The following is a 23,979-nucleotide window of genomic DNA, read 5'->3' as shown; positions in this document are numbered from 1 at the left end:
CAGTTTGGTCTGAGGATATTCTGTTAACACAAATAAAGATTGGACTAGAGTTGACCAGAGTCATATTTTTAAGACTTATATCAAAATTTTGTAAAATCTACATCGGTCCAACACACTATAAATGCAGTGATGACTGATGTCACAAATAATTCGCTAAACAATGGCGAAATCGACCTTAATTGAAATACGAACCGAGGCAATTTATTGTTTATTTTCATGTATCGAGATCATTTTGTTTTCAATTTAAATAGCAGGTTCATCTTCCATATCACCCGTTGTAAGTTTTCTCGTGGAAATTTTGTCAATTTTGAACTCTGTATTGCTCCAAATAAGAGCTCCTTCGCTATGCTCAGCCCAATTTATAGGCTTTGTAATAATTAGGCTTAGGTATTGGTATGAAATGAACAGGAAAACGACAACGACGAAAAATATGCGAAAACCAGTTTAAGCTGCTTTTGTTCAGATGTTTCGGTGGGGTTCGATGACCAATGCAAATGTGATGTGGGCAGTTGTTCGTGTGTGCGATTTTAGGTGCGATGGTGTGGTAGAGAGGGGTGAGGCGAGTGCAGCCTGCAGCGGTCATCAACCGGCGCCGTGATTAACGCGTGACTCACCGCGTGTCTTTGTCTTTGCCCAGCGGCGTCAACTCCTGTCATGTTCCTGTACCTACGTACCGGTTTCTCCCTGCTGCTGCATCTAAGCCCATCGCGCGACGCCGTCTGCCACGTGCTCGCACTAAACCACGTGTTTGACTTCTCCTGGACACTTTGTCGCTTTACTTCGTGATGATAACCGCCGACACGGTAAGTGTACTCCAACAAGCGCCTGGAACCATTAACACCAGAGCACCTGATGAAGTACAATGGGCGTGCGGCGGCTACGAGCGAGGGCTGCTGGCTCGGGCGGATGGTTGCGGAGGAGGCACCGCGCGCTACTTCAGGTACCTGACTCGTGAGGACAGTCCTGGCGCCGGAGTAGCGCGGGGCGCCACCGCCTGCTATTATTAGCGCGTGCTACGGTATAGAGAGATGTGCTTCTCTACCGACGTTTGAAGCTCGACTGCTCGACTGCACCTCAGCGCGGCGGCCGCGTCCCCCGCGCGCCGCCAGACGTCAGCTGACCGCGGCTGCACCGGCCCTGACATTGGCGCGCCCGCCGACGCGCGGGGGGCGAGGTCGCTGACCCCGCCCGCGGAAGCCTCCTCGCGATCGCGAATATGACGCCCCAGCCCTCGCCAGCCTCTCCCCCCAAGCGTTCCGACTTCGTCAACTCACCGTTTTGTAACATAGGTTTTTGCAATTATTCATTTTATCATTAAATTACTAAAACATAAATCATTGAGTCATCGAACGGCACGTCACTAGCAAACGCCCTTGTCGCGATTATAATATCCTCTGATCATCCATGCGGTCAAGTGGTAGGAAGATAACGCTTCTATCTCGCGCCAACTAACCTTAACGATAACACATTATGAGATTTATCAGCTTAATAAAGCGTTTCTACATGGCATATTGCGTTACGTACATTCTGCGTCATATGAGTAACGTCACCATTGGAAATAAATTTGAGTAGGCACGTCTTAAGAGTACCCGTCAAGAAAGTGCCGCCATCCTGTCATTGTTAACTAAATATTGACATTCCTATAACTTGGCAAGATGTATAGAATAGACACGTAGGTAGACCTTAAGAATATAAAGTATGGTGTATTTCACGTGAATTCTATACCTAAGAAGGTCTGGTACTTACATCTTAGAGTCTTCTTCCTGGCTTTAGTCTCGGTTGCATCCTCACATCTCTGGAGAGGAGCCTGGGGTATGCCTTTAACCATGGATCCTAGATTGGGTGAGTCAGGTTTTTAGACGAAGGGACTCCCTAAAAACGATGTTTTTCCCTCTCCGTAACAGCATCGATTTGTATTCAAACTAATGTACATAACTTCGAAAATAGTCATTGGTAGGTACATGACCGAGGTGGGATTCGAACCGGTCCCTTTATGCGATGCAAACACTCGTTTAAACCGCACTTTGTCGATTCGACCACCGATACTCTAAAATACTACATCTTAGAGTATACTTGCATAATTATACATACCTAATTACATCAGTCACAATGAAATGAACCCTGAGTCGAACTATATAAACACTATTATGTGAGGTAAGAGTTAGGTACCAACTACTTTCGTACTTCCTGCACAGCTCCTTTGGTAAGTTTCATAATTCTAAGGACCTGTTTTTCTTGTTTTTAGGGTTCCGTACCTAAAAGATAAAAACGGACCCTATTACTAAGCATCCGCTTTCTGTCTGTCACCAGGCTGTATCTCATATAAGTACCGTGATAGCTAGAAAGCTAAAATTTTCACGAATTATGTATCGCCCCAGGTAAGTATGTAATTCTCATCGATATGCGATCTACTTTGACTATGTTTGTACGCACTAAGTATGTATGGTACTGCCAGAGAAAGAAAATTACAGCGTACCTCTTCCCGGTTGCATTTTTTAGGTTTTGAACCCAAAAATCGCCAAAAATCTGGTGGTCCGTTAACACATTTTGTTAATGTTAATTGTATAATTAAGTAGATACTCTAAGCCTGAAAGCTACGAACGCTCCTCATCTGCTCCTAAACCTCCTCCTAACTTAAATGCCTTCAACGCGTGTACAATAATTCAAAAACCAGATAAATACCTACCCTTAATTATAGACTTCACTCTAGATTTGTTGCCATGACTTCATCTTTGCTCAATTTTAAACCTCAACATATTTTCACAATCACACTAGAATTACTATATAAAATAATATCTTCTAGATATAAAAGCGAAAGTTTCTGTGTATTCTATGTAAAATTGACTTGACAAAAATCACTGAAAAAGTACTTACTTATATCTTGTCGCCGCGTAGTTCCCGGTACTTACGTACTTAAGACTAGGACCACTCCATATCTTTCCTATAGATGTCGACTAAGGGAAATGCTTAAAAACTTGGTATATTAAAAATCTGGTATACATATAAATTTAAGACCTTGTTGTACTCATATTATGCAAATAAAAATTTGAATATTTCTTGTGGGCGATGGGCTAGTAACCTGTCACAATTTAAATCTCAATTCCATCTTTCAGTCTTACAATGTCTGTCGCAGTTGTGGTGCTTCTTTGCGTGGTAGGTATCGTGTCAAATTATATTATAAACTAGCTGCTTCCCACGTCTCCGCCCGCGTTTAGGTCGCTTTTCGCGTAATCTGTGGAACCTACAATTATTCAGACTTATAACTTATAATTCATTCCATAGTATTGCTACATGCATTATCTTCAGTCAGTCAACCTTTGGGTTAAGTAGAGAAATTAAATCTTCTCTTCTTGTCTGTTAATCTATCTTAATCGCTCCCTGTCAGTTTTTTTGGAAATATATTTCATTTACATACACTTGATTTTTACTGTCTTAATAATGTATTGATTGGACTTATGTAAATACATAGTTACAAGGGTGAAGAGTCGATGAACGGCTGAAGGTAACAGGGTTCACTTGGAGGAGACAATGCGACCCTGCCGACCGGCCGACCTTAGATTCGTTTCTCTTACCTAAGGTCAAAGGACAAAGACCGTAGGTGGGTTTGCATTGCATGCATTGAGAAATTAATGACAGAAATATTATTTTTAAATTTTGTTTGCAATTTTGATTATTAAATTATTAATAATTAAAGGATGAATGAAAGCAGGCTGACTAAGCAAGTCCACCTTCACGGGGAAGTGTGAACGGGGAGTGGGAATACCTAGACGAATGTATCTTGATCAATTTAGGTAGATACATATATAACTAAATACTTTTAACCCCAAAATGGGCATATACCTACACAATTTGTTGAAGAAGAGCCGAGATTTACATAATGCCTTCTAGCCCAGAAATTCTAAATGACGAAATTGTTAGTTACCTCCGCATTAAGTTTTAAGAAGTAGTTAAGTAGATAGCGAAGGTATTTATAGAAAAAAAGAGCAGTTATTGAGTTATAAGAAAAAACATGATAATAGCCGCCTCGTGCTCGTGCTACATAGCACCCTTTCAGATCAAGTCACGGACCATAACACTATTTTAATGCTTGTTCTTTTAATTACATTATTTAGGGTTCCACGTTGGTCTACTTACAAATTTATCTACAGAACTTATAGTAAAGGTCCTAGATTGAATACCCAAGTCAATGTTTTTTTTAACACGTAACTCCCATCCAACGTCCACAAAATTTGCAGTGGAACCAAAATTTCACTAGATGAATGGGCCGAATCCGCTTAGTCGCCTTTAACGACTACTACATTCCAAGGAAAAATGGACTTGCTTTATTAAATGTTTGCGTTAAAAATACGATCTTAGTTCATTTTCTGCGGAACCTCTGGCAAGTCTTAGTAAATACTTCAGATTATGGACCTATTTATTACCGTTAGCTATTTTTAATTACATAAACAATTCTAACTAGCTACCAACCAGCTTGCGTATCATTTTTTATATACCTGCTGCTCGAGTTTTCTCTCCGCATGAGTAGATTTTGAATGCTATGCTTGCTTCAACACCATGAAACTTCTTACATAAAAAAATGTTTACGATGTGCAGCTCCCTTTGTGGTAATAAGGTATGTTATTTCCATACATTAAACCACGCCTTTTTCTCTAACGGGTAATAAGGGACTAAATCTTTTCATTTGTCTCGATCCCTGTATACTTATTTCGTTTGTACATATCATCACGTCTATATCCCTTACGGGGAAGACAGAGCCAACAGTCTTGAAAAGACCGAAAGGCCACGCTCAGCTATTTGGCTTAATGATAGAATTGAGATTCAAATAGTGACAGGTTGCTAGCCTGTCGCCTAAAAAAGAATCCCAAGTTTGTAAGCCTATCCCTTAGTCGCCTTTTACGACATCCATGGGAAAGAGATGGAGTGGTCCTATTCTTTTTTTTTATTGGTGCCGGGAACCACACGGCATCGTTTTGTTTTTTTTTTCGTTTGTTTTTTCAATAAAATTAATTTAATTTGAAGTCAGGGTCCGTAACTGTTGAGATTCATAGGTCTGTCTACTGACTGACTGCAGTGCAAGAAACAAAGGCTGTGAAGTTGGTCGGCGAATATTCAAAATAGTATAGACCAAAGTGTTAAGGGTATTATTATTTTTATTATAAGATTAGACAAAACAATTTTGTACGTTAAACAAAGATTTATTCACATAAAAATTTCCAACCACTGGAAAATTTATACTCTTTACACTGACCTTTAGGTTAAATCTATAAAATCTCCAAAATTTTAACAAGATAATAGTGAAAAAGATATCTTTTAAGTTACAAGAAATTCTGGTACTACTCATCTTTACTGAACGTGTGAGAAAAGTAAATGTGTATTCGAGTAACATCTGATCTATATCCAATAATTCATTATACAACATTGTATTTCTTTTTATTTCTTGAGATCAGTACAAAAAATGAGATCCTAACAGGTCTTACTCCATAGTGAATAGATGTTTTCCATAAAGTTTAACTATTAATAATTTGTACTATGAAAGCTATCAATTAATTTATCCAATGTATCACTATGTCGTCCTCCCACATTGTCATATTTACATTAACATCACCTAAATATAAAAATAATTTTAGTTAACTTTCTGCAGCGCGTATTACATTTGGCTAAATTCAAAAGCCATATTAAAACAAGTGAAATCACCTGTGGCAGGTTAATAAATGCCACTGATAGGGATTAATAGGTAACTATAGTTATATAGCTGTGAAAGTAATAATAGTAAACAGTTATGTAACCATATTTGATCGATGGCATTTGAGTCCTTTTATATTTTTTATATTTCTTTAGTGCAATGTGGTTCCCGGCACCAATATTAAAAAAAAAATTGTACCACTCTATCTCTTCCCAATGGATGTCGTAAAAGGCGACTAAGGGATAAGCTTATACATTTGGGATTATTCTTTTAGGCGATGGGTAAGCAACCTGTCATTATTTGAATCTCAATTTTATCGTTAAGCCTAACAGCTGAACGTGGCCTATCAGTCTTTCAAGACTGCCTCTGTCTACCCCACAAGGTCTATAGACGTGATTATGTGAATGAATTAATGAGTTTATAGAATTATTGTTCGCAATTTTTGCATGCCATGACTGGTTAAATGCGCGAAATGTATATGCTTTGTAACACCTATAATTGTACCGCATTTATAGCAAATAAAGTATTTGTATTTAATTTGACAATTCCTTACAAAGTGATCGTTGGAAATAATGAATAAATCTATAAAAATTGATACTTCATATAAAAATGTAAAAACATTCATTTATATCATTATTTTAGATTTTTAACGCTAAACGTAGTCACCAAAACTTTAATTTCTTGACAGATTTACGAATTGATTGATGCTACAGAAATTATTATATTTACTACCAAAGTCTACATTCAGTGTTCACTTGACTATTATTGCTTACACTTTAACTTATTTATAACATTTAAGGTACATTTGCCACATAATTATTATACTAATAATGCTTTTCCTAAACGATTAATGCATTTTAAAGACAAGTGAATTAATAAAACTATTTGTGCAGATAGAAAATATACAAGAATTTACAAGATGTCAGGCGGACATATCCGCGATAAGTTCCTTGTATGCGCAGGCTTTAAAATTCGTACAAGAATCCCGTGCAACAATTTGTCAGATACATTTGTATATTTATTATGTAGACATTTAGTAAATTATATTATTATAAACGATCATTATTAATATATAAAACTGCGTACAAAGGTAAAAAAGGGCCATAAATAGGGGCTCTCATCTATGTTTACATTTATATAATTATAGTGTTCATTGTTTTGACATTAATATAATATTGCATTTTCAATTAAACAACTAAGCCTTAAAATTAACAACCATAACAGGAAAATGTACAAAATATATTAATTTACCTACAAATTATTTCTAAGCCACAGTTGTCAGCGCGAATTCATACAAAACGCAGTAAAATAATATTTTGGACGATAATTCATCAACTCCATTACTAACACTCAACTGTCTTTTTTTTTAATTCACCTATTATTTTGTTAGCTTAGGGCCTGTTTCCACTGGGACGGACCGTCATCATCTAAAATGACGTTTATGCCAGTAGAGTACAATTTATATCAGACTGTTCACATTTTCCTTTAGAATTTTAATGGAACTAGGTGGAACTAGTTACTACTACTATTTTCGTGGTAATTAGGTGGGAAACGACCTCAAAATGCAGAAAAAGTCCTAAGTTTAAATAAGTTTGTATGAATAGCGCTGAAACTTGCGTGGCCGTGTCACGCAAAACATATCCTTAAGGTAGGTACAGAAAACCATTTTCAGAAGTCACCTCGTCTTCCATGGTAATCACAAGAACAGGAAAAATGGCGTTGAATAGAAATATCAGTACTACATACGTTAGAATCAACCAATAATCGACGCTTGTTCATATGAATGGCTGAATATGTTACCCAATCATGTCCGCTGAATATCAGCTTTCTAAAGACACAAATAACTTCTAAACGTGGTATTACCGTACTTTTTCAACTTCTTGGAAATCAGCAGTGGAATTGGTGCGTCGCTTCTCCACCGTAGCTTAGAAAGCGCTGGTTAACCAATTAATAATCCTATATTCAGTAACGAACGAAATTTAACTAGAAAGTTCGATTTCTTCCGAAAACTTCGGAGTTATCTTATTGTTCGGCGGCATTATATGTTGATATGGGATCTACTGGTACTCTACTCAGCTTGGGGTTGCCTCCGGCGGCGGACAACCGTGGTTACGGCTCCGCGTTGGACCACCAGGCTCGAGTAGATCGGACCCTACAATGAATACACTGTTATAGAAATACATAATCTTACTATTTAAAAAGGCACACAATAGATTAATTTTATTAAAACAGATATTAGGTTTAACCAGGTTTAAGGATTGCCCAATTCTCACACGATTATCTTCACATATGCATCACAACATTTTTTACCATTTTTAAATCTTAGCGGAATTCTGGGTAAAAACATTATAACGCTGTTATACTATTAGCCTTGATGTCGCTGGAATGACACAAGGGAACCCACATCGTGTCCACACAACAGACTCACGATGCGCCTTAGAGTACATCTTGGCACTTTTCGCGAGGTTTGTCATTGAGTTGTGTAGGTATATACCTGAAGAAGGTGCACGCTTTTACTCACTGGCGGTGTCTATCGCAGGCACGCTGCACCTGTGGACTGTGAGATAATTGTAGAACATCGTATCAGATTGCAGCTACTTGCCTAGAGAAGCGCGCGCGCGGCGCTGCTGTTGGGTCGCTGTCGGAGGCGGCGCGCGCGGCCGGCACGCGGGCCGGGCGCGCGGCGTCAGCGGGGCGGCGCGGACACCGCCGGCGGGCTCCAGCGCAGGCACGCCGCGTCCACGCAGCGGGCACGCGACGCGCGGCGTGACACTTCCTCTAGCACCTCCTGCAGTGACAATTTTGTTTAACGTATTTCGTTTATTGGCGTAAAAATGTCTCCCTGTCTTCCCAATTCCATATACGACTTCTTCTTTGAAGCCAACGCTGACCTTAGCACAAAAGATTTTGGTGTTTTAAAGTGTCATACGGTCTTGAATTTGAACATCAACTTTAAATTAATTAAATGAGATGATTTTAAGTCTAATATAGTCTTCAACGCAGAAAGTTCCTCTTTACACAGCTAGCAGCATATTATATGAATGGGTATACTAACGAAAATACTAAATCTGTAGGTACCTTTAAAAAACATTTTTTTTTTAAATTTCCATCGTGTCAACGAATTGAGAATAAAGCATAAAAAAACACAAAGCCACTAACCTGCTTCTTCAGCACGATATGCTTCCCCTTCCAATACTTCATAAGGCCTCTTTCCTGAAGCGTCGACACTATGTCAGAAGACGCTATCGCAAGGTCCTTACTCAAATCCCTGATGCAAAGAGTTGAGCCAGGAGCAGAGCACAGTCGCCGGAGCAAAGCCTCCTTCCAATAAGATCGGTAAGATATGAGACCGAGATCTGATAGAGGAGTTTCAGGAGAGCCGACTTTACCCTCCACTTTTGTCAGAAGGTAACCTGAACGAGAAAATATGATACAATATAGTACAAAGTGCGATAATTCTAATGACTCATTATTATTGACACCGCACGAAAATATATGCAATTAAACGATAAGGATTATATTTAATTGTTTAGTTCTCAACTTGTACTAGAAAATAATGCTATTCGTAAATACTAATACGTTGTATCAAGTGCGATTATCTCTAAATTATATGACTCATTGGTAATGAGGCCAAACAAAATATCCATTCAATTAAACGATAAGGGCAAGTCTAGTTGTTCAAACTGTACGAGATAAAAATGTTTTCCGATATCCGTGGACGTGCGATAATCTTCATAATGACTCATTGGCAAAGCATGACTATGTATAAATGTATGCAATCTAGCTAAACAAAAACGAAATTATAGGACAACATTACGCCTTTGAACCGGTGTTTTTGATAAGTTGATTGTTTTAATTTTAATATTAATTTGATGACATTGTGACAGTATTATTATAACTGAGTGTATTGAATTTTATACGCCCCATTTGTCAGAATGTTCAGATAATCTGAAGCTAGATATTTACTGTGTACCACAATACGTTTACTTACTCACATAGACACCAAAAATTAAAGGTTAATTTAATTTTGAGATACGCTTACATACATACATGTATAATCAAGTCTACCTTGCCGGGGTAGACAGAGCCAATACGCTTCTCTAATCATAAATACATAATGAAATATAGCTTAAATCGCCTTACAAAACTGTATTTAAAAAGTTAGCATAAGTATTTAATTTAATATGTAGGTGTATTGTAAGAGTGTGTCGTGACGAGGAAATCGCCGCATTGGCGGTTCCGCGCCAACACCGACTTTCTTTTACACATTTGACGTGGCGGAACAGAGCAACGTTTTTACGGTTTTTGCCATTTACGTTATCTGATATACCGTTGTAATTTAGTACTCATTAACACTTATAGTTTCAGGTAGAACGAAATAGTATCATTCCATGACTTTTTAGCGGGTCTCGTAAGTCGACTAAAAACAAAACAACGAAGTAGGTAAAAGGTTGAAGTACTTGTGTATTAATTATTATTAAGTGTGTGTAATTTTCAAACATTGCCAAAATTCATACAAACATGCCGTGTTAAGTCACACCGGGTGAACTTAATTCTTAAAAGTATACTCTGACCTGGTCACCTTCACAAAATAGTAAACTATGCAAGACAAGGTGTCAACAAAATTCAACATTATTTTGATTGTAACATCGAACTTCAGAGAAAATAGAAATCTACATATAATCGATTTGATTTCAATCTTTTGGGCGTAAAGGTATTATCATAAAAATGTTAATTCACGTGCCTTCAAATACATATATTCAAATGCTCTGTCTGTGCTAAAGCGTCAAAAATGTAACGACGGCCGCAACCTAAACAAAAGGCCAAGCGCACTTGTCACAGTCGGCGTAAAACAATAATTAAGCGGAGGGCTAACAAAATTCGTGGCGTCTCGAATTGGTACGTCTGTCTCTCCCTTAGCCCCCCAGTCTAGACGGGCGACCGATCTATACTATGCATCGATCGGGGTCAGCGAACCCGGCGCGACGCACCGCGGCGGGGGCAAAACAAACCCACCCTCACGTGGTCTCTTGACCATTCAGGTGTACGGGTTGGAATTGGGGTAGGCTTTTTATTTTCATTTTTAGTGGTTTTAATTAGGTTATGTTTGGGGTTAGTTGGCATACGTTTTGTCTTATTTTATCTGTACTTCTCCCATGTTCTATTAATCACTCAGGTGTAAAAGTTATTTATTTATTTAATTAAATCATTTCACAAAAAAATTGGGTAATTATATTACTTTTTGTAGTGTCACATCAGATAAAAAAAGTCACAGCAAATTTAAAATTTTAATGATGGATTGTCATATCACAGAAATAACTTCAGTAAATTTTGATCAATATAATGTTGAATCTTGAATAATAGAGAAAGCGATAGAAAAATGTGCAACTCACTGAAGTCTATGAGCAGTCTCCCGTAGCCCTGTCTCTGATACGGCGGCAGGGTCAAAATGCAGGATACGTTGTAATTCAGGAACGAATTCTTTTCCTGTCGACGAAACAAACTTTGCATTATTATATGTTAGTGACCCGGCTTGGCACTGTATTTAGTATGAGTATTTGAACCTTTAGAAATAAATTGACAAAAATAAGTGAAAATAGCAACTGAAGCATAAAGTTGAAAATATCTAGAAAATATAAGATAGACGGGAGTTGAGACCTCCGTGACTAACGCAATTTCGAGAATTACTCTTTTCGTTCATGGTCACGAACAGGGAAAACGTAACAATGGTTTTAAAATTTCCACCTATAAATGGTATAATAACATCAGTGGCTGCTTAAGTTTATTTTTTCCGCGCTTATTCCCATCAATAAAAAGAGCATTTTACTATTCAAATCAATTTATAATATTCCAAATCAACTTATTGCGTGGTATACGTATAGGTTTAAATATATTTTCCATCAAATCCACGCACACACCGGCAAATTAAGATTCATTATGGTTATATGTGGGCTCACGTCTGCTGTCTAGACTAGGGATTCTCAAACTTTTTATCCTTACAATGTGAATATGGTTAGACGAAACAGGACCAATAAACAAAACTGAAAAAAAAAAATAAACCTTGTCAAAAGAAAATTGAGAAAAAAAAGGAATCATAAACCTTGCGATTCCTTTTCTGTAACTATTTACATAAGGAAAAGAAATACTTCTGAAGAAATAGTATTAATTTCCAGATGGCTTCCGAACTATCGGCTACTTTCTTCTGTAGCCTTTATTTCTTCTACAAATTCGTTTAAAATTTTGACTGCAATATAGTTAAATATTTCTGCGACATCTTGTTTCCAACATGTAGGTACGTACATATCTGGTGATGCGCACCACAGTTTGAGTATCTCTGGTCTAGACGACGCAGTGTTTACGTCGTAAATTGTCGCGCGGCATACCTGCTATCGAAATCCGATGAACATCCCGTCAATCTGTTCTAAAAATAGGCTCTATTTGTGGCTGAAAGGACTTAAGGGAGCAAATTATTTATTTGATTCAAATCCCCCCGCAAAGGGTATAAACGTGATTATATGTATGTATGTAAATTGTATTACGTAGTTGTAATGACATTTCGTTGCAATCCGAACCAAGTAGAAAAAAATGCCGATAAATGGACTAACTACACAAATACATACCATCACGCCTGTTTCCCATTGGGAGACAGGCGTGATGGCATGATGATGACTGAGACTGGCAGAGACATACAAGGAGAGTGTGGAGGGAAAGGTCGGAGTGGGAAGACCTAGACGAACGTATCTTGATCAAATTAAGGACGTCCTGGAAAAGGGTCAGGTCAAAAGTACCCGAAACCACCGAGCTTGCATGAAGAGAGTTATGAATGTGGATGAAGCGAAGGAAATATGCAGAGATCGTGGCAAGTGGAAAGAGGTGGTCTCTGCCTACCCCTCCGGAAAAGAAGCGTGATTGTATGTATATATTTCCACTTGTTACGATCCTGTCAGACCTCTTTCGCTTGCTCCACACTCATTACTCTCTAAGGAATGAAAATGAAATTAAACTCTCAGAAATGAAAGAAAAATAGACTTAGGGTAAATACATTCAGTCAGAAAAGTATCGGGAATGGATTATTTATTTATGGTTCCAAATTCAAATTTTTGTTTTTTTTGTTGTTGTTAGATTGGCACAACTGTTTTCCATTTTGGCGCGGAGTTTGAGTTGCATCTGTTGTTTACATTAAATACAGTGCTATTTTTAGTTATATCATATCTAGTGTGTATTGCTAATTTTATAATGGATAAAAACATCGAACAAAGAGTTTGTCTTAAATTTTGCATTGCCAATGGAATATCGTGTTTGGAGTCACTGAAAATGGTACAGAAGGCTTACGGTGAATCGACTTTATCAAAAACTCGTGCTTATGAGTGGTACAAAGCGTTCAAAAGCGGTCGAGATGTGATGGAAGATTTGCCTCGCTCTGGTAGGCCATCAACGTCTGCAACTGAAGTTAACATCGCAAAAGTGAAGGAAATAGTGACTGAAAATCCTCATTCAACTTTGAGAGAGATTAGCCACCGAACTTTCTGTATCTCACGAGTCGATCCGTACCATTTTAACTAATAATTTGGGTATGAAACATGTTGCCGCTCGGCTAGTCCCAAAAGACCTGAATTTTTTTCAAAAACTCAATCGCATGAGAGTCGCTGAGGACATGCTAGAACGAGTCAATTCCGACCCAACATTCATGAAACGCATTGTTACTGGTGACGAGACGTGGGTTTACGAGTTTGACATGCAAACTAGTCAACAAGCTTCGGAGTGGCGCCTTTCAACTGAACCGAAACCGAAAAAACCACGCCAAAGTCGTTCAAAAGTCAAAGTCATGTTGACTGTTTTCTTTGACTATCGCGGTGTTGTGCACTCGGAATTCTTGCCGGAAGGTCAAACGGTAAATAAGGAATATTATTTGAGTGTTATGCGGCGTTTAAGAGAGCAAATCCGACGAAAAAGGCCAGATTTGTGGAAAGAAAATTCTTGGATTTTGCACCATGATAATGCACCTTCGCACAAGGCCATCATTGTGAACGAATTTTTAACCAAACACTCAACAAATACCATCGAGCAACCACCATATTCACCAGATATGGCTCCAGCCGACTTTTTTCTTTTTCCTAAACTCAAATTACCACTTCGTGGCACCCGTTTTCAATCGGTAGAAGACATAAAAGAGAATTCGCGGCGAGAACTGACCTCAATTCCGGAAACAGCGTTTAAAAAATGTTTTGATGATTGGATTATTCGTTGGCGTAAGTGTATCGTTTCTAAAGGAGCATATTTTGAAGGTGATAAAATAAATTTGGATGAATAACAAACAGTTTGTGTATTATTGATCTTTTCCCGCTACTTTCTTGACAGAGTAGTATATATAATATTTATTGGATAATAATAATGGACTGGAAACATGCGAAGATGAGAGAGCTGAAGCTTGAGCTTCAGTTAGAACCGTTTTACGCTTAAAACTACAGAGTACGCTTCAGGACGCCTGTTACATTTTAAACATCGAAGCTGTATATTGCAATATTGGTCCTACTTGCCAAAAAACATTGTGCAATTATTGAGGTTTCAATATTTACTTAAGAGGGGGAAGGTTTAAACGAATCGGGAAGTAAGGGGGAGGTCATTGACCTGCTGCTGCACCATCCGTCTGGGTTGCGAGCACCTAAGTTGTAAAGTTTCACCGAAATTTGTTTTACTTATGTAGTCTGTCTGGGAAGAGCATATTATTAGGGATCTTTCCGATACAGTCGCATGCAGAAGTGAAGAATGACTTCCTTATTTCTCAAATAAAGAAACTGTATTTTCTTCTAATAAGGCAGTAAGCATTGTTATTTCATTATTTGTAAAATATAACAGTAAAGAATGAATGAGACATTTCCACAGGAAGAAGCCCTTAAAAATAGAACAAGTATTTGCAGGATTATCCATGAAATATATAATTAGTAGATATAAGAACTTCAACAAAGCTTTAAGCCACCGTAAAATGCAACTGACGACATATGTACGAGTTTGTATTAAAAAAATTAAAATAATTATTGGGAAATACGAAATGATTTTATACATTCCCAGTTGCAACCTCCACGTTCTGTTTCAGGGCCCGAAATATCTACATAAATGTATTTAAATGTATCGGTTTTGTAAATGAATAATAATAATATGTATACCTCAAATTAAAATGCACATATCACATCACAAAATGTTCAGTTGTCCCATACACTCGATAAGTAATTATTAGTGCGCCTTAGTCCGTACCGTCATTTGACTGCCATACGCCAACCTCTGGTGAGGAAAACCTACACATTTAGGCAACTGGATAAAACCATAAGTTAGGTTCCACTGCAAAGTTACGGAGATGAGACAGTCATCATTTCCTGACTTACCCGATGCAGAATTGTGGTCATAGACTGATTTCGGGGCACTTCAGGCTCCTCTCCAGAGGTGAAGGCGCAACCGAGGCTAAGGTCAAGAAGATGGTGCTATTATTTACCACATCATTTTTATTTCGCGTCTTGGTTCATAATAACAAATTTACCAAAACTGATTTATCTGCAAATACTGATAGCAATCCCGGATACGCGGAAAGGAACAACTTTCCTGCAGTGTATTTAACGCATCCCGGACGTCCGGATCGGTCGTTGACCCCGGAGTCTCGACGAAGCTATCCGTCTATTTCTATGTGTCTGTCTGTCTAGTGTTTATGTAAAGGGTGCTCAACAAGGCAATAATATATAAAGCAAGGTGTCTAGAGAATACAGTCAGTTTCAAGTAAGCGGTAATATTTATTTGTTAGATATCAACTACTTTTACATAATAAATAAAGAGTTATTAAACTATGAGGATTTTACAAATAGATATCTGCATAAAAACATAATAGCTTTACACGTTGTCCTTTGAATAATGTTTTGTATGAAAGTATAAAACTTAAAAAAGAAAGGAAAACATAATTCGTTGCGTGGCTTAAAGAAGAAAAGTTACAAACTTTCGTTTCATACTATGACCAGATTTATACACACTATCATTAATCTTCTTTAGCATTTGAAAAACAAAGCAAAACAGCATTAAACCGGGAAAACTACTACGGCGTAGCACTCCGAGCCCTCTACGTCACAAGTCAAGTGCTACGAGCTACGGTGTACTACGCCGTAGACAGAGACATTGTAGACGTTAGTCAGCGTAGCTATACAGCAGTCAATACTGACTACCACGATTTTTAATTGAGATGGAAAATCTCCAGTTTCATACATTTTAAACCGTAGCGTTTCGTTTCGGTGTTTAATGTATTTTGCATAATTTATGCGTAGAAAGCCTTTAAATAAAGTAACATGTGTGAAAACTACTTGATACTAATGCACTGTCCAATTCTTTCACTGTACCCAAAATTACCAAATAATTCCCAAATTTGGCGTCTGCTAAGTAAAAAATTCCCTAAAAATATAATTCTAATTATGTAATGAAAATATTAAATTACTGGATCAGTCAGTTCTTTATTTTTCTTATTAACTAGGCGGCTCATTAAAGCAATTTGTTATACTTTCATCGTTTAAAAAAATAATTATAATGATCGTGAATTTCTATATCCTAAACTTGTGTTGTGGATCCGATAACCATACAAACAAACCGATATTTTTTCCGCATAAATTGTTGTGTGTGGAATAAATAAATTAAATATAAATTCCCGCTAAACCAGGGCAGGCTTATGTGTAAAACGCCCAAAATCAATCCATATTATTATTCATTTATAAAAATTTTGGGTCATTCATCATATTGGATGGTTAATGTCCTCATTAAAGCAATAATTTGTTAAATTAGTCAAACGGGTGTGCTTAATACCTTTTGGTAGAATTATGGAGTTAAAATGTGTTGTAAACACCCGGACATATGATCAACTAAGCTGTGGAAGAAAAAGCAGCTTATAAAAAAATCACGTGCATATAGCTAACTTTATGAGCACTTTAAATCTCCAGACGAGCCGCCAAAACACCGGCGCCGTATCGACCTGTCTGAGGTCAATGCCCCGCCAGCTGACGCCCGCTGAATGGAACTACGGTGTAGTAACGTAGTGAAGGGGTGAGTTTCACGGATTGCAACAGAGTTTGAGAATAAATTCGTTTATAGTAAACGGATCGGCTCTAGTATAAACGATAGGAACTAATGGTATAAGTTTATCAATCAAGAATAGTAATGACAGGGAATTAATGAAAGCTTTACTGACGTAGAATAGGAATGAAATACGTGTAGTACAAATAAACTATAAGGCGTCGCATTATAGTTTATTTGTTTGACACACATTTTCTGCATCTGAAACTGAAACTGATTAATCATTGGAGTTTGAAACAAGCGAGAAATCGCGAGAAAACTTATAAATTGCTCTTTCGTTTCTATAAATATCTTTGTCACTATAATCCCATTTCTTACTATACTGAAACTTTTTACATCGCGTATTAGACAAGCGAGACATTTTTAACATTGCGCTTTCGTTTCTCTTGTTATCTTTGTGATCACATTTCTCTCTATAATGAAACGCTTGTCTAATATGCGGTGTAAGACATGCGAGAAATCTTTATATTCACGAGAAACCTTTAGCCTGGCACCTAAGTTTCTCCAGATATTTATTATCACATTTCTTACTATAATGAAACTAAAAATTTCTTACTATAAATTATTACATTTCTGAATACGAGTATAATGAAATCTATGATATCGCGCATCAGACTAGCGATAAACTCTGACAACGCGCATCAGACTAGTGAGAAATCTTCAATATCGCTTTAAAAACTTGTTTTCTCACGTCTATGAACTTAAAGAGTTGCTCCCAAGCTTCTCGAGATACCACTGACGTTATACTTCTTCGATATCACGATGTAAAATGTAAGGTATCAATCCACTATCTGTCCATTTGCGATGGAATAGCCATCAAATATTAGTGAGATAAAGTTTACAAGCAAAACGACTGACCTTACTGAAGTATCCGACGATATGGCACCCCTCACTATCAGAACAGGTCATCACGTAGAATAAGAACGGCTCCACATCATAGTAAAGTGTTTTGTGGTCTAAGAAGAACTTGGCCAAAAGGCAGAGCTGCTGGCAATACTGTTTATGCTTCCGGCCGTCGACTTGCCATACACTCAAGTTGTCTTTTCGATACACCTGAATGAAAAAACTCATAATTATATTATAATAATGATGACAACTTTCGGGCCAAAAAGAGTTTCGAATGCCTTAGTCTGTTTTGTTTTTGCCTGGTGAAAGGAAGTAATAATTAGAATACTGTAAAGTGAATTGACGTCAACATTTAACTTTATTTACCAGTTAGCGTTATTTGTTGATTATGAAAAGGTTGGCCTTGTGGTATCTGGCATCTATAATGTATCTCAGAAGCGAAGGTAGTGTAATAAAAATTTCAATGAAAGAAATGAAAGAAACGAACTACTCACTTCATCCCCAGGCGGGTGTCGCCACACACATTTGGCGCGGTGGCGGGCGTGGCCCGAGGCGGACTGCTGGTGGTTCAGGCAGAACTCGCAAACGAACAGACGCGGCACTCGAGCAGCATTGCCAGGGTACGGAGACTGATACCACACCTCCATCATGTATTTGCCCATCACCACATATCTGGGAAGAAAATTTTATGAGATAGTACTATCTATGTACGTTGATTTGCATGCGGTTGGGGTTCTGATTCCACAGCGGCCTTTTTAAAGTGTGATAAAAGACTCACATAGCCAAGAGCTGTCAACACAGAAACTCCCTTGTAGAAAATCAAGTGATAGTTCACATAGGGCGCTAACCCTTCCAGCATAGGCTTTCGTTTCTCAATAACTTTTTCGACATTTGAGACTCACTGCCAATAGGGATGTGGACTGTACTCAAATAAGTATAAAATTTTACCACGAAAAGGTAGTTTCTATAGTAAAAATAATAAAAAACACAATATTTTCCTCAATAAACAAGGGATTATTTTTTTATTTAATAAAATGTAATTAAATATTTCACCCTCAAGTCACGTGACAATGAACACCAATCAAAATGCGTGATGTCACGCGTTGCAATACAAGAATTTTCGCTGTCAAATACTATGGTGTTTGTTGATATTTGGATCATATTATTACCGTGATTACCGTCCGATTATCTTAGCCACGGAAATAATTTGTGTAGAATGAGTCTGTTCTTTTTCTCTTTCACATTCCGCTATTGATTCCAATCTTTGCCTTTTAACTGCTAATAGTCGAGTTGTTATGTTTTCGGCTCGTCTTTTCTTTCGGGTTGACATGCAAACTTGCTTGGCACACAACCTGCTCTCAGTCTGATCTGGGTCAGTCTGTACTGTGCCCATCAAATGATATTCTGGATAATTCTCCATATCATTGGCAACTATAATGAAAGTACGAAACATTGTTTACTTTATTTCTAACCTAAAAATTCGAGTTTTCGTCTTTGAAAACTTGAAGAGTTAAATTATTTTAATACAAGTAAATGTAACAAATATTATCAAACTTACATCAAAATGATCCTCACAGAAATACGTTTTACTTTGTGTAGATACAAGTGCCGGATCCCGACGGGCTAATTGAAGCCAATTTTTCAGCATCGTTTTTGTACGTGGAACGTGAATAAACACTTTTTCAGGTGTTTTAATAGTTGTAATTTTACACTGCGGCACCGCACAATATTTATAAAATTTTGAATTCATATTATTATCACACAACTATGAAATAACTATTCATTACATACAACTTCGACAATATTTTATAACACGTGACGTCACAGCGGCCGTTTGACAGGTATCCGCGTTTTAGCGCGAAATTTTAAATGGAATTTTAAATAAATTATTTTAAAGGTATTACTTCAAATAAAAAAATAATAATAAATAGTTTGGGTTATATTTGGTACTTATTTTAAACACTTTCCCAAAAACAGTCCACATCCCTATTGTAATTTTTCTTTACTTGCCACTGTTACTGGCATAAAAGAAATGTGAAAAACAGAACACTATAAATAAATCTAGCTCTCCCAATTCCTCTTTCAGTTTGACAGCGGCCAAAGCTATGTTTCGCGGAACGAAACCTTACAACATTGGCATTCGTTACTCTGCGACCTCTGTAGACGTCGCTACTCAAATGACATTTTTATTTTTTCTTAACTTACCAGTACGCGTCGCCTAATGGTTATACAAAAATAAATTAGGTTTTACCTAGTTCCCTTATCACTCGGAAGGTCTCCCAATTCATCTTCCACCCTAATAGCGGCCAAAGCCTGTGCTTCGCGGAATAGTCTCAAGTCGTAGTCTGGCGCGAACCCTTCCAGCATGGGCTCTCGTTCTTCAGTAACTTCCTCTGTAGACGCAGCCAGCTTGTCGCGAAGCTCTTGACTGCCTTTCCATTTGGAACGCATATCCTGGAGGAGAAAATATGTGAATTAAGTGACTCAGTAAAAAGAGGTAAACCAAACACATTGTGCATGGGTATTTTGGACTAGTATTTTATTTCAAGTTCTCTCTATAGCATCATACTATTGACTGTAGGTTTCATAAAGATAACACGCAACATTAGGTCCCTACCTTAACTTTAAGCTGATAAGCACGCTGGTCTATAGTAGGCATAGATCTCGGACGTTGTTGTAAAGCTTGAAGCGCTCTCCGCCTTGTACTACTAGCGGCTGCTCTCTCCTCTGAAGCGGCGACACACCAAGTGGCCGTCACATTGTGATACACGGGACAAGCGTCCCATGTAAAATGACGCGGAGCTTTGCCCCCTGTAAGGAATAGATTATAACATGCATGTTATCTTCAAAAAGTAGTTCATTTTAATAGGGTGGTACTTAGCAATGACAGTTCTGTTATTTGGTGTAATTTTGCAGATATATATATGTATACCTTTACACAATCAAGTATAAAATGAAAATTTCGAGTTTTAATATATTTGAAGTTAAAAAGGTTGTCATACCAAGGTGTCCTAGTGAGTCGCATCCGCGCACAGGACAGCAGCGCTCGCGGGGCTCCTGCGGCGACGGCGGAGACCGCGGCACGGGCCGGCCCTTCATTGGCTTTTTGCTGTTGCTGTCTTTGCTGTTATGCGTAAAAATGTCCAGTTCAACACCAAAAAAAAAAACAACTATAATATACTGATCTAGCGTCCTCAGTGGTCAAAATGGTACCTGATGTGTGATGCATAGGTTCAAATTCTATCACAGCCATGTATAAATGACTCTTTAGTGATGTTCAGCCAACAGCAGAGAAACGTTAATACCAAAAGGAGGTAAAGTTTCTCTGCAGTAAATGTACATTAATTTCATTGCTAACTGATGCTCTTTCTGTGGGGAAATATTGAGAGGAAATCGGCGAGAAACTCTGCCAAATCTTTTCTACAAAGTGAAATACTTACCACTGAAGTGGTGGGGATAGGATAGGTGGTTACCTATCCTATCCCCACCACTTCAGTGGTAAGTATTATAGGATACCTCTTGTCGCTGCTGGTCTTGTCCTCGGCCTCGGAGTCTGTGTCAGTATTGGCGGGTCGCGCCTTAGCCAATCTGGACACGCGCGCTGACAAAGACCTTGTCAGCTTGCGTGGCATTGAGCTGGGAGGCGTAGAACAAGACGATCCACTTTTCGCTGTTTCTTCCTGCGATATAATAAAAATCTATTCAGTCAAACAGCAAAAAAAAAACTGAGAAAGATAGACTGGCTCTCAACTCATTCAGTTAAACTCATCAAGTCATTCATTGCATTGTTTTTTGTGGGAGAAAAATTATGATTTGTTCTTCAAAACTAATTTACTTGCTTGGATAAATCAGTTATGCCTGTGGCGACATCTATACGCCACAAGTCTCAGAAATAAAATCACGCGACGCTATCAGTCAAAAACAGCAAACAGTCTAAATCGCGCAAGCAAAGATTACACTGATTGGAGCATATATACAACCTCCGACACAACATCTTTAGAGCCATGGTTCTCCAGGTATAGCACCGAGCCTGGTGGAAGATCTTCCCTTTGGTGGCGATCGAACTGAATCATTGCTCCCGCTACATGCCTAAATTTGAAGTACTAGCTGCACTAATTTTGTCAACTATAATAAAAATTTAGATCGTGGATTTCAATAAACCTCATATTCCTTCAATAGATTATGAAAACTATGTGAAATTGGTCTATCTGTCAAGGAATCCAAATTCATTTAATTCACAGACAGACTCTTAACTTATTTTTAAATGAATAATTACAAATGATTCATACCTTAGATGTAGAAGGTGGTGCTTTACTCTTCCCAGTTTTTGCTGGTTCTTTCTTAGGTGTTGGTTCACTATTACTATCAGATGATACAGACTCAACAGAAGATTGACTTGAAGTACATGACGATGTACTTTTTTCCTCAACAGGTTTTTTCGGAGGTGGTCCACTAGACCTGTTGCCGCTTCTACGTTTAGTCCCATCTTTTTGTGAAGAATCATCTCCATCCGCAATAATAACAGGGGAATCATCTTTCTCATCACTAGACTTTCGAGATCCTCTCTTTAGTTTCGGAGAGCCCTTTACACTCTTAGATGATTTACTTCCAGATTCTGATTCAGAGCTGTTATCTGGTGAAAATATGCTCTTCTTTTTTGATGTTGAAGTATCATTTTTTGGTTTAACTGCAGTTTTGGCAGATGGCTTAGTAGTTTTAGCACCAGTTGATGGTCTAGATGCTGTTTTGCCTTTAGCAAGAACCGCAACAGCTGATTTTGGTTTAGTCGAACCTCTTCGCCTAGGTGCTTGTGGTTTAGGGCTAGGAGGTTTAGGAGCTTCATCTTCACTTGATGATGACACTTTTACTTTAGAAGGTCGCCTCGGTTTTGGGTCATCTTTCTTTTTTGTATCCTCTGGTGTGGGTTTCACAGGTGATTTTGGTGTTGGTACGGTTGTGGTTGCTGGGGCATCGGAAGTGGATGATTCAGAATCAGAACTAGAAGAACCAGATCCTGAGCTAGTAGTAGAGCTGACACTGCTGCTAGAGTCTGATGAGGATCCTGAACTACTGTCAGTGCTGCTGTTGTTAAACTGGAAATGTTAATGTTTATTTCTCACATTGAGTATAAATCAGCCTAAAAAAACAAATTCTTTTCCCTCCTTTTCCATGCCCTATGCACTTTTGTCTATACTTACTCATCACAATATTTTTTTTTTTTTACTAGTAGTAACTATACAATCCACTTGTGGATTTTCAATCTTTTCAAGACTATTGGCTCTGTAAACATTGAACAGGATAAAGACATGTAATATGTATGTTTATGTAAAGGAGCATTAGCATCAGAAGACAAGTAAAAATTATAGTTTACACATATATTCTTATAGTCAAGGCTATATCCGTGGCGGGGTAGACAGAGCCAATAGTCATAAAAAGTCTGAAAGATCATGTTCAGCTGTATGGCTTTATAATGGAATTGAGATTCAAATAGTGACAGGTTGCTAGCCATGGCCTAGGAATCCCAAGTTTATAAGTTGCCTTTTACGACATTCATGGGAAAGATATGGATTGATTCTACTCTTTAGTGCAGGAAACCACACGACAAAGTAGGTATAGTTTACATTTAATACAAGCTGTAAAACAAGGCAGAGAAATGAACTCGGTGCGGAAAAATAATTGACAAAAACTTACTTTTAAATTAGTCATGTTTATCCCTTGTTATTCTTCAATGAGCTCTCATTTATACTGTATTAAACGTTTTAATTTTATAATAGATACATTGAATATTTTATCCTTACACCTCTGTTGTTTAAAAATCAACGTACCGAGAATAGCCCCTTAGATAGGTAAAACGAACACAAAATAAACAGAGCCCTTATATCTGTATTGGCCTCTTTATTACGTTATGAGAACATAAGAAGTTTACAGTTTTACACAAAAACAAAATTTTACACCAAACAGCACCGAACCAAACAAATTTAAAGCTCTCTCTCTCTCTCTCGGTTGACTGACGTGTGACGTAAACTTGACAGATTTGTACCATTTGTCAATCAGTTTTAGCTACCAATGTTGCCAGCGATCTTTGAAGAAATGGCGCCAAGTTTAACCAAAATGAAGTGCCATTTATTGCCAAGATAAACTGTACTGGTACTGGTTCTACTACCTTTATACATTATAAAATCATAGGAATATTATGTTCAAAATGAAAAAGAACAGGACCACTCCACCTCTTTCCCATGGATGTCGTAAAAGGCGACAAAGGAATAGGCTTATAAATTATGAATTATTTTTTCAGGCGATATGTATGATGTATATCCATAAATATGTTGAACAGCCACAGTGACGGAACACTT

The 23,979-nt window shown here is 37.8% G+C and overlaps 1 protein-coding gene across 2 annotated transcripts; it reads right to left on the bottom strand.

Moving 5' to 3' along the window:
* Positions 1–5,174: 5,174 nt before the first annotated feature.
* On the bottom strand, positions 5,175–23,639 carry LOC106139729 (histone acetyltransferase KAT7). Of its 2 annotated transcripts, XM_013341226.2 has the most exons (13): positions 23,452–23,639; positions 23,318–23,371; positions 21,916–22,719; positions 21,143–21,306; positions 20,629–20,750; positions 20,244–20,437; positions 19,878–20,080; positions 18,121–18,298; positions 17,639–17,833; positions 11,077–11,170; positions 8,843–9,096; positions 8,286–8,471; positions 5,175–7,835 (listed from the first exon to the last, which is right to left on the bottom strand). In XM_013341226.2, the coding sequence occupies exons 2-12, from the start codon at positions 23,330–23,332 to the stop codon at positions 8,370–8,372; spliced, it is 2,325 nt and encodes a 774-aa protein (XP_013196680.2). In that variant the 5' UTR covers positions 23,333–23,371; positions 23,452–23,639; the 3' UTR covers positions 5,175–7,835; positions 8,286–8,369. The 2 variants fall into 2 exon arrangements, with proteins under 2 accessions (XP_013196680.2, XP_013196679.2); XM_013341225.2 differs by having other exon boundaries at positions 23,318–23,639.
* Between the last annotated feature and the right edge of the window lie 340 nt (positions 23,640–23,979).

This window comes from Amyelois transitella, chromosome 14 (genome assembly GCF_032362555.1).
Source record: "Amyelois transitella isolate CPQ chromosome 14, ilAmyTran1.1, whole genome shotgun sequence".
Lineage (NCBI taxonomy): Eukaryota > Metazoa > Arthropoda > Insecta > Lepidoptera > Pyralidae > Amyelois > Amyelois transitella.
The sequence above is the reverse complement of the archived record's forward strand: the minus strand, read 5'-3'. Positions and strand labels throughout refer to the sequence as shown.

Excerpts from the sequence above, each read along its gene's own strand:
- LOC106139729 (XM_013341225.2), bottom strand. Across the intron at positions 20,751-21,142 it reads AAGACCAGCAGCGACAAGAG|CAAAGACAGCAACAGCAAAA; the intron begins GTATCCTATAAT and ends TACGCATAACAG. Across the intron at positions 18,299-19,877 it reads CCGAGTGATAAGGGAACTAG|ATATGTGGTGATGGGCAAAT; the intron begins GTAAAACCTAAT and ends TTTTCTTCCCAG.